Source organism: Olea europaea, chromosome 16 (genome assembly GCF_002742605.1).
Source record: "Olea europaea var. sylvestris chromosome 16, O_europaea_v1, whole genome shotgun sequence".
Classification (NCBI taxonomy): Eukaryota; Viridiplantae; Streptophyta; class Magnoliopsida; order Lamiales; family Oleaceae; genus Olea; species Olea europaea.
The window spans coordinates 12,682,207-12,694,333 of NC_036252.1; the positions used below are offsets into that span (position 1 = coordinate 12,682,207).

The 12,127-nt window shown below is 33.9% G+C and overlaps 1 protein-coding gene across 1 annotated transcript; it reads right to left on the bottom strand.

Annotated features, from left to right (window-relative positions):
- Window positions 1-205: 205 nt before the first annotated feature.
- On the bottom strand, window positions 206-1,450 carry LOC111412823. Its single transcript, XM_023043716.1, has 3 exons — window positions 1,339-1,450; window positions 1,117-1,224; window positions 206-651 (listed from the first exon to the last, which is right to left on the bottom strand). The coding sequence occupies exons 1-3, from the start codon at window positions 1,414-1,416 to the stop codon at window positions 394-396; spliced, it is 444 nt and encodes a 147-aa protein (XP_022899484.1). The 5' UTR covers window positions 1,417-1,450; the 3' UTR covers window positions 206-393.
- Window positions 1,451-12,127: the final 10,677 nt, after the last annotated feature.

Here is a 12,127-nt window from a genome sequence, read left to right on the forward strand (position 1 = left end):
GACTTATTCAAGATTTTTGTCACTCATCTCTTATAGCTTTGAAACATCACAGTCTAAAGTTTCAAGCATAGATTTATATTTATACATTCAACAATAGTCACCTAAACTATTTAATTTTTTGTTAATTTAAATTTAGTAATTTATGTTTTAAGGTTTACTATGCCCATATGTAAAGAAACTGTCAAATCAAGAATACCAATGGAGCTAACAAGATCTCACGAATATATAACATAGGCCACAAATACAAACTTTTTTGGGTGGTTTTTCACTTTTCTAGGGAAAGTAGCCTCACGGGGTGTGCTTGGGTGTCACTTTATCACAACTTCACTCCAAAAAACAAGTGACATTTCCAAAATCATAAAACAATAACCATCTGACTGTATACTATTACTATTAATTGATAGCCCCATTTCCAGTTGGCCTTTGAATGACATTGAGAATGGTTTCAGTCAAGATTCTTGAATCAATGTCTTGGCCTTTAGCTTCAGCAATGGCTTCCATCCCAAAGAAGTGTTTGCTGGTGACTTTGGCTTCGAGGACATTAAGATTCATTTCTTCGAACGCTTCGATAATTGACACCAACAAATCTTCTCCCTTCTTGCATGTCACCCTCACTACATATTTTGTCCCATTCTTCTCTACTTTCACTTCCTGTTCAATTCAAGCAAATTGCGTATAATCAAAATCCTGACACACGATTAACAAAGACCCACATATGTACTTACAGATGACACGGTTAAATAATACAAACAAGATTTCGACTTCTGTTTTAGTGCTTATTTGAAAAAAAAAAAAAAAAAGGTAAATTTTTTTTGAAAAAGTTGAGGTCAATGTCAACAATTAATTTTAAACACTCATTTCGTGAGACTCTCCACTTTGTCGAATTTTCGACCACATATTTCATTTTTTTTAATCAAAATCTGCTAAGAAACTTCTTTTATCAATATTCCCTACAAACTCAAATTGTGTTTTGTCATATATAATGTACCAAACATTCACTTTGGGCATATTTGGTACATCAGTCCATCAGACACTACCAGACAGGATAACGATGGAGATTTCCTTTAATTATGTGCGACTCTCTATAGTGAGAGAGAGAGAGAGAGAGAGAGAGACTTGGATATGATTTACGAGGTATTGGTATTCTCTTTGGATGGCTTCTACTTGGAGCTTCAACTTGTAGATATAGAGAAAGGCATCCATTATAATGGAACTCTTTTTCACCTTCACAAACAACAAGAAAACAACAATCAAAATCAGACACTTATATTTACCTCAAAAAAGGATCGAAAAACAGAGTTCAAGCACAAGTTATAAACTCGTGTGACTGAGTAATACTGATTTGGAATTTGTAAGAGTTTTCAAAATGCGAAGCTTTCTTGGCAGTGCCATTCTCCTCTGCATTTTGGATGACATCTGTGTCTATCTTCTCTTTGCGTGTATGTGTGTGTTTTCCCCCCAAACTCAAAGCTATATGCATACTATAGCTGCATGCTATTTATAGAGGGGAAAAAGACTGAGGAATTATAATAGTAATGTGCTTTGAAGGTCACGGAATGTCAAGATATGGACTGACATGTTGTCTTATTCTCATGGACATTTAATCTTAAAAGTATCTTGAATTTACAATCACTCATTTACTTGTAATAATATGAATAAAGGCTAATAATCATTTAGCTTAACCTGAAAATATTCACGGTTCGATTTTGTTTTTTTCTTTATTAAAAGGTTACTTTTCAAGAGATGAGTGATTATGATTGATCATGCAGGTTAGAACAACCAAAGTTTTAATAATAATTTTTGAAAAATAAAGCTCTATGGGAAGAAAGATATAATCAATATAATAATTTAGTTGAGTCATGTGATGCAATGGACTCGGCATGATGAAAAGAAGAGATTCTCGTGAAATGCTTGTTTGTTTTCTTATTTAGTCCGCCGTTTGGCTTTCATAAAAAAAGAAAAGATTTTTACTAGATTTTGATGAAAGTTGATGGAATATGTATTTGTGTGTTGACTTTAAATTGAATTTCAATCCACTTTTTTAATGGAATACTATTCATCAATGTGAAATATTGCCGAGCTAAACCACTTAATTGGTTACTTAATCCATCATTTGAGCTGAACGCTCATAGAACTCGTAAGTTTTGTTGTAGGGCTCGACTCAAGAAGGATTATTCTAGACGTTTTGGCCCTGTACACATAGCATCATTCACTCAAGAATATCATTAGTCACTCAAATGCACAATTCTCAAAAGTCTATTTACTCTCTCGTTCCAACTATGATAAGTGTTCCGGGGACATAATTAAAAGTAGTGGAATGCTGTCCAATGCCTAACGCTTACAATTAAAGGAACCATGGTATTGACCGAATTGGCTCAATGCACAAGCAAGGCTTGAAAATAGCAAATTCGCCCACCCTCCTTGTTGGATATTTTGATACCAAATAAATTTGGGACTATGATGATTAGACAGATTGGATTAAAATCATAGGCTTCATTAGGAGCCTATTATTGAAACTATAATTAATAAGTCAACGCAAACCACAATTTGACGATCCAATTATTGGGGACGAGCCAAAATTCCTGTGTGCACGAATAATTATAAGAGTATTATAAAAAATGTCACTTTGTTTGAAAATGCACAAAAAATTTGCATGTGCACCTAATTTTATAAAAAATGTCACTTTTTTTGTGGGAAAAGTCCAACTTACCCTCCATGTCCCCTTTTGAGGAGCATTTAATGCTAGCTTTTCAATCCAATTAATGTTATGATTTGATTAGTTAAATTTATATATTATAATTATGGATATATTAAATTTATATATTATAATCATAGGATATATGTATATTCTATTGTATAATATGAATTTACTTAAAAAAGGATAAAAGAAGCAAAAAAACCCTATTTTAACACCAAACAAATATCTTCTTCAACAAACCCCCATTTCATCCATTTTCTTCATTCATCGATCAGGAAAACATCACTATTTGATTCATCATCCATTTGAGATGTTAGTTATTATGAATTGTTTATATTTTTATCGAATAGCTTACCCGTTTTTCAATATTAAAAATAACATGATCATCAAAGTGAAGAATGCTTTTGAAACTCTTATTAATCATGATACTCTTGATTTTTGAAATATTTTTGAAGAGAAAAGATACAAAAAAGAAATTACAAAAAGATTTAGGCAAATGTTAAGTATTACATACCATATTTAATGAATTATTTAGTCATTTATTTTGGGAAAGAAGTTGTGATGATGTAGTTGTTGTAGTTGAAAATTGATTATAATCATTAATGTTTCCAACAAGGTACCAAACCCGTCTAAAACTTTTCGACAGTTGAACTGTCGAACTCGACATTTAGAAACGTCGAGATAAATAATTTAACTGTTTGGATTCAACCATTCATTTCATCTTTTGTCATTGAATAGATTTAAATATTCAAAAGTGTCACTTTCATGCTATTAAATGTCGACACATTGATTGTGCAAAGTTCTTACCGTTGCAATATCAACTTTTCAGATATTAATAATCATTTGAGATTTATCGTGTGCATGGATGAAAGTTTGTTTATGTGGATGATGAATGAAAGTGGAGAGTGGACAAAACCACTTTCGTTTTAGTTCCGACAAGTATGACCTATACACTCGTTATGGTAGAGTTGACCATAAACGGACCACGTGTTCCAACACCATTCTAACACAACTAATGTAAATATGCTTGATATCTAAAAGTAGTTGAAGTTGTATTTTGAATATTCTCCCGATAGCATTATACATTCTAAAATTATATTATCATTTTATTATTGTTTGCAGATATTAGTCGTGTTTAAGTTCACAAGCAAAATAATTATATAGAGAAAAATTGCCTACCATTCGACAGAAGGATTCTATCATTCTCGACATATGGTTGCGAAGTAGAAAATTTGACCACAAAAAAGAGTATGAGGGACATGCTGTTCTCGAACATATTCTCAACTTTCATTATTATTAGCATTTTAGTATCATTTGCAAACATTACGTAACATCATGACAGTTAAACTATCGGTCCTGACAGGAGGTTTCTGTCATTCTCGATAGTTGGTTGCGAACAGAAAATGTAACTACAAATAAGATACACAAGGGTAAGCTATTGCATAACATTTGGTAAAGACTTTACTATATTTATCCCTGACAAAATTATAATACATAACTTAACAAATTTTCTCGTGCTAATTGAACAATCCAATGAGTATGAGAAACGAGAAATGATAAAAATGTGTCACCACATGTGGATGCAATCACTAAATCATGTTTATAACCACATTCTTGGAGGTAAGCAAAATGAGGTCATTGATTACACAAATCAATTTTAATGTAGTACTAACAAATTTGGTCACACTATTTCTTTATTCTTTTTCTCCTCTCCTTGGTGTATGGAGTCCTAGTAGATGCTGTAGGAAATCGAATGTGTGTTGATCATTGCTCTTTGTACAAGTTGAGGGAACTTTCTTGTTATTCTGGCATGACACTTTGAGCTCTATGGGTCCTTCATCTATTTGAAAACAACATTTGCAATACTAACCGATACGAGTTCATTATTTCTAGTTTGCAAATTACGGAATGAGATGAGAGTATTTAAAATTTTGAATTCCTCATAATTAACACACATACCGTTCGCCTTTTAGTTCTCACTAGGCAATAGACCCTCATGATTATCGGAGTACGGGTTGATGTATCCTCCATCTAATTGAAACACAATAATTACAATACTAATGGACATGAATTCAATATTTCTAGTTTGCATATTACAAAATGAGACGAGTGTATTTAAAATTTTGAATTTTTCAGATGTTAATGCTAAACACACGTATAAGAAATAAAAAAACAAACTATAATGTTCGGGAAATACTATCTTTAACTTCGAGAATGACCGTTTATATCGAAAGATAACTCATCTGTCGAGAATAATTGAAACAAATTGTCCGGGACGACAGTTTATCGCAACAGATGGGTTACATAAATGATTTTTCGAGAAGTTCTTGGGTTGAGAATTCATAACTGTACAAACTTCCATTTTAACAAATTAAACAGTTCGCTTAAAAAATTCGATACCCATGCCTAACCTAGAAAAATATAATAAATAAGGTAGGCTGAAATGACAAGTATAATATAATAACTAGCTTTCACAAACAAAACAAATTCAGAGAAATATGAAGTAAAAAATTGACAAAATGTGAAATAATTTTTTTAGAAAAAATTTAAAAAAAATTCATACATAATACCCAAAAAAAAATTAGAAAAAATAAAAATGCCCAAAAAAATATAAACCCCAAAAAAATGGAGAAATCCAAATTACGTGTAAATGTACACTCTAAACAAAGTTGAACACAAAATAGAGAACAATATAACTCACGGTCTCGATATAGGAAACTCAAAATTGATTGTGCAATCTAAGAGAAAGATAAAAAAAAAAATGAACATTAATAAAAAACTTGAAAAAAAAAACCTTCAATCAATCTAAAAAAACTTATATATTCGAAACCTTACCTACGACATTCTTCTTTCTTTTGTATTGACATAATAAACGGGATCCTAATGTAAGAACTTGCACTTTACATAGTTTTCAAAGAATCAAGAGAGGAAACATAGAAAAGAATAAAAGAGAAAAAAGAAATTTTGCAAATAAACGTACTAGAGACATAAAAATGAATGAGTTAAAAGTTAATAAATTTTGCTCTATATATATTGTAAGGATTTTGAAGTACAATTTTGAGGTGATTGATTGTCACATTTTCTCCACTTTTTGTACAACTTTTTATATTGTCAACTCAATGATATGTAGGGTATTTGAATTTTTAATAGAGGCAAAAATGTCCAAAATTGACAATCTTGAAAAGACTTTTAAAAAGTGACATTTTTGTAAATGCAAAACCAAAAGTTGACTATTTTAGTAATTTCCTCATAATAAAAATAATTATACGTGCAAGGCCACACCCATTAGGTTATTCAACCTATTTTCTTGGTGGTACCTATATATTATGCACTTGGCCTTTGCGTACTATTATTACAATATATATACATGTTTTCTCCTTTGCCTCTTTTTGAGTGATACCAGTTGCCTTATGTGATTTTGATGTTTCGACTGTCTACTGCCACCTCTGTTTCTTTGTAATCATTTATTGTTCTCTCTCCCCCTTGGCAACTGTTCTTGAACCCCCAGCTATCCTTTATGGTACCTTCTTTCGTCCCTATTTGTTGCCTAATTGGAAACCTTTCTACCACCACTTCGCAACCTCGTTTTAGGTGATTCCTTCATGTGGCGTAAGTTTCTTTTGGATAGTCTAGTGTTGGCGTTGCCTTGAGCCCTGTACAATCCACTTTTGTTCACTTCCATTTCAAAAGGGAGTTTAATTCTTACTTTTAATTTAAGTGTTTTTTCTTGTTATGTTATTAATTGATATTGCTTTACTTTGTGATTGGTGTATTGATTGAAGGTTGAAATTACACTACAAAGTGGTATTAGAGCCTTGGTATGGCTCTAGTGACAGTGGTTGAGGCATAAGCCTTTTCGCATGATTTCAAAATTTGAACATGTGATTTGAACGTGTATTAATGTGATCTTCTGTTGCTGATTTTTCTATAAAGACTTGAATCCTTAGTTAAAATTCGCATATCTCATTTGTTTGGACCACAGATAGCTTCGCTCTAGTAAATTGGTTGAAACTCTTTAATTTTCTACAATAGTAGGCCATCGTGTAGGGCGGCCTTACTGATGTTAGTATTTCAGGACTATTTACCTAATTTGTGATATTATATATTTTGTGGCTATATTGATTGTTGCACGATTCCATTATCGTTTGTAGGTAGCATTGTTACCTAGATCTTACCCCGCTCGACAATTCCATTGAGACCAAGATCGCGAATCTCATGAAAATCCTAAAAATTTAGATTGGCATATATCTGCCACCTTTAGGACATATTCTGTGTGGTTATCTTTGTGAAGGTTGTGTTTACGTGCTACATTTCTTATTTGTTACGATGTCGACGCACCGCTTTGACTTGTGTGTCTTTAATGGTAAATGTGATATTTTTATTAGTAATAAAAGATGAAAGAAATCTTAGTAGAACGAAAGGTGACTAAAGTCACTGATAATACTTTTTTAGCTACTTTGATTGAGAATCAGAAAAAAGAGTTTGACGAACTTGTTTATACCTTGATTACAATTTTTTTTTTTTTTGCGAAAAGTTGATAAATATGATTCTACTGAAAAACTTTGGAAAATGCTTGAAGAATTTTATTTAACTTAATTGATGCCCAACTTTTCTTATTTGGAAGTTTCTTCAGTTTCAAAATTAATATCTCAAAAGATTTGTATGACATTCTTGACGTTTTCAATAAATTGGTTCAAAATATTATAAATTGAAGTGAAAAGGTTTTTGATGAATGTAAAGCTCTTATTCTTTCGAATGCTATTCCTGATAATTATAAAGATGTCAAGAATGCAATCAAATATGGGAGGGAGATCCTTACATCAAATATGGTTATCAATTCCTTAAAGAGTAAGGAGAGAGAGAGAGAGAGAGAGGTTTACCAAATGAGGGGTAAATATCATTTTAGGAGTAGAGAGGGGCAAAATGGTGATGATAATAAGAAAGGGAGAGGTAGATCTAAGTCACAGGAAAGGCAAAGGAAAGGAAATATTACAGTTGTGAGAAACTAGGATATTTCATAAATGAGTACCATAAAGAGAAAGATAAGTTGAGAAATCAGAGGATTGGTGAACCAAGAAAGGCAAATGTTATTATCCTGAGAAATGAACTTGGGAAGGTTTACATGTTCTTAGATAGTGAACTAGCTGAAAATAACATGTTTATGAACTCCCCATATGCATGAGTGGATTCTCGACTCAGGTGCTTCTTTTTATGCTACATCAAATAAATTGTGGCTTGATCATTTGAAAGAGTTTGATCATGGATATGTATTTGGTATCAAGGTGGAGGTTTGTGGGTATTTTCATACCAAATAAACTCGGGACTATGATGATTAGTTGGATCGGAATAAAACCATAAGCTTCGTTAGGAGCCCATTATTGAGACAATAATTAATAGTCGACCTAAATGACAATTGATAATCCAATTATTGCAGACGAGCCAAGGCTCTTGTGTGCATGAATAATTTATATGTGAGGCTCGACCCATTAGGTTATTTAACCTATTTTCTTGTTGGCACCTATGTATTATCACTTGGCCTTGTTATTATTACAATATACACGTTTTCTTCTTTGCCCTCTTTTTGAGTGATAGCAGCAGCTTTTTGTGATTTTGGTCTTTCGACTGTCAGCTGCCACATTCATTTCTTTGTGATCCGTCCTTTCACTTTCTCTCTCACCAGAGTCTATCTTTGGCCCCTCTTCTTAACCCTCGACTATCCCTGTTTCGCACCTCCGTCCGTTCCTTATTTGCTGTCCAATCGGCAGCTTCATTGCCACCACTTCGCGACGACATTTTGGGTGATTCCTTTTTGGTTTTGGCACAAGTTTCTTTTGGATAATATAGTGTTGGAGTTGTCTTATGGTTTGGATGTTGATCTGAGCCCTCTATAATCTACTTTTGCTTGCCAATTTCATTTCAAAGGAGAGTTAAATTCACATTTTTTTACAGTGTTTATGTTGTTATATTATCAATTGTGTTGTAATGCGACCAAAATTCTAGTAGGTATTGGAGTCCTGCTTGAAGTGGTCATGGAGAGATCAAAATTATGAACTGAGAAGAAAAGTTGCGGGATTTTCACTAGCTGGCAGCTCGAGCAGTAGGAAAATTTTTTGAAGCAGGGAGTTGTCCCCACCTGTCACCGAGCTCTCGCTCAAATAATAGGACTGTCACTTGCTTGCCACTAGAAGGCCCTCGAGCGAGAGCGTCATTAGAGTTTTTCGCTTTATGTCGGATTCACTCATATTTTGACTAAGTTTTCATTTTTTAGTTTACTTCTATGGTTTTGACATGTTCAATTTGGGTATCGTAAAGATTGCTGAAATTGTATTTTTCTCTCGATTGGTTGTCAATTAATAAAATTACTCGATTCATTTGCCAATCTCTCTTCTTTCTTTAATCTTATTCTTGCTTGTGCGATCAATACTTGATATTGTGTCATAAAATCTCCTCGTTTCGTAACAAATGGTATCAGAGTTGTTCTACTTTCAATAAAGTAGTTTCATATCTGATCCGAATTATAAAAAGTGGTATCAAAGCTATTGGTTATGATTTTATTTGAGGTTTTTGTTATCGATGACAGTCATGAAGTATGAAATTTTGCTTTTGGATCGCAATACAAGATTTTTATTGTGGCAAGTTAAGATACGATCTGTATTGTGCTTGATTTAACAAGATGTTCCACAATTTGGACAATGGAGGAGAAGCAATAGAAGGATCGAAAGGCACTTTCACGTTTTCATTTTCATTTATCTAACAATATTTTTTGGGATGTTTTAAGTGAGAAGAGAATTGCTGCATTGTGGTTGAAGTAGGAGCAACTATGCATGACCTAAAGTTTGACAAGCAAGTTATATTTGAAGCAAATGCTATATTCTTATCGCATGGCAGAAGAAGGATCTTTTGGAAGACTATTTTGCCATGTTCAAGGAGATTGTTGCTGATTTGGAAACGTTAGAGGTAAAATATGATGAAGAGGACTTGGGCCTTGATCCTGTCGTACTCATTGCTCGCTTTGTTTTCGTTGTTCAGGTACACGATTTTGTACAGCCGTGACACACTCATCATCAAAGATGTGTATGATGCCTTATTCTCTAAGGAGAATATGAAACATCTGGTTAGAGTTGAGCCCAAAGATAAAAAAGCTCTTGTGGTTTATGGAGATCAACGAAAGGAAAAGTCGAGGTCGAGTTACAGTAATCTGGCTTGTTTTTATTGCAAGAAGAAATTACACATCAAGAGAGATTGCGAGAAGTTGTAGAGCAAAGGTAATTCGACTGCAAATTATGGGTAGCAATCAAATACTTCGAATGAGGCCAACATAGTTGAGGACTATTTGAGTAATAGAGACCTCTTAGCAATTTTTGACATGGAATCCAAACCTGACGATGAGTGGATTTTGGATACAGGTTGTACGTTTCATATGTGTTCCGATCGAAATTTGTTTGAAACATATGAAATGGTGACGCAAGATGTTTTTATGGGTAACAATGAATCTTGTTAAGTAGCTGGTATTGGCAGGTCAAATTGACGTTACTGGATAGAACAATTATAATACTTAGCCATGTTCGACATATTCCAGATTTGAAGAAGAATCTCATTTCACTAAGTACCCTTGATTTGAAGGTTTATGAGTTCTCTGAAGGAGGTGGAGTCTTGAAGGTCTAAACGTGTGTTCGTATGGTATTGGAAAGACGAAAGAAGTCCTCATTGTATATCTTGCAAGGTTGTGTAGAATCAGTGAAGAATTAATAGCACAAGTTTAGTACCGTGGTGGCTATACAGTTTGGTACAATACCTTTGGGAGTTAGCTCTATGTCATTATTAAGAACACTACTTGGATGAGTTTTGAGGATATGGATAATTTCGTTTTGCCACCATTGTGTACGGTGCCATTGTATTCAACTGCTAGGGAAAAATCCATTGAGGATAGGTACGAGGATGCCGATCCGGTTGCATATGTCTTTTGTGATTTTGAAGGTTTCGAGAGTAGAAAGGGACCTTCAGTTAAAGCATTTGAAGCTAATTCTGCTATAATGTGTGCTTTCACCCTGTTTGATAAATCTTGAATTCCTTGTGAGAATTTTGGGAATTCAGTGTTTGGGTTTGTGTATCATTTATGGATACTGTAGAAAGGAAAGAGTAATTTTTCGTAAAGTGGAAAAGTTTGGTTCTGGTTGAAGAGTTTAGTCTATTTTGTTGCAATTGGACTTATTTTTCTAGGTGGAAATATTTTGGAGTTTCGTTCGTTGCATCAAAATTTGTGTCAATGTGGAGATTTGTTGTAATGTAACCCAAATTCTAGTAGGTATTGGAATCTTAGTTGAAGTGGTCATGGAGAAATCAAAATTATGGACTGAGAAGAAAAGTAGTCAAATTTTCGCTAGTTTATCGCTAGCTGGCTGCTTGAGCAGTAGGGAAAGTTTTTAGAGCTGGGAGCTATCGCCAGCCTATCGTCGAGCTCTTGCTTGAGCGACAGGGTTGTCGTTCGCCTATCGTTAGACGTGCTCGAGCAACAGCGCCGTTCTGGTTTTTCGCTTTATGTCGATTTCAAGCTTATTTTGACCTAGTTACCATCTTTTAGATTATTTCTGGGGTTTTGACATGTCCCCTATAAATAGTAGACTATTCATTCAGTTTAGGTATTGCAGAGATTGTTGAAATTGTATTTTTCTTTCCATTGATTGTCAATTAATAAAATTATTCGGTTCATCCGTCAATCGCTCCTTTCTTTAATCTCGTTCTTGCTTGTGTGATCAATACCTCATATTGTGTCAAAAACCTCCTCTTTTCGTAACAAGTGGTATCAGAGCTGCTCTGCTTTCAATAAAGTAGTTTCAGATTTGGTCTGAATTATAACAAATTGATATTGCCTTACTTCGTGATTGGTGTATTGATTGAAGGTTGAAATTATGCACTACACTCCTCATCCTAATTCTTCAAAATCAAAGGTCTAATTTATGATACAAATGTATATTTTTGCGAAACTTTGTCTAATTATAAATCAAACAATTAAACAAGCATAGGGTACTTGTATCAAATAATCCCTCGCCCGGTGTTTTTAAGCTCTTGTTCCTTTGGCTAGTCCAATTAAAGAAGTGTCCTTTTCAAGATTATAGGACGATAGCTGGAAAAAGAGAAGTAGAGACAAAAAATGCAGGCACCAAAGCATCAATCTGATGTAGGTTAAGAGAAGGTAGCAGTCCTTCCTGTATGGCCTAAATTTGGAGTTTTTACAAATAGCATGCATGAAATCTGAGTCGGGACTGGTCAGCTCTCGGCAGACAGCTTTCAGATTCAGAGACAGACTCTGTCCGTAAGCATTTCAAGTCATCACGAGCGCCCTTTTTCCTCTCCCATCCCGTATGGTTGGGATGAATTTTGGATTTCACTCCACTTTTGTCAGTGCCTGTGAGTCACATGCTCTCACAA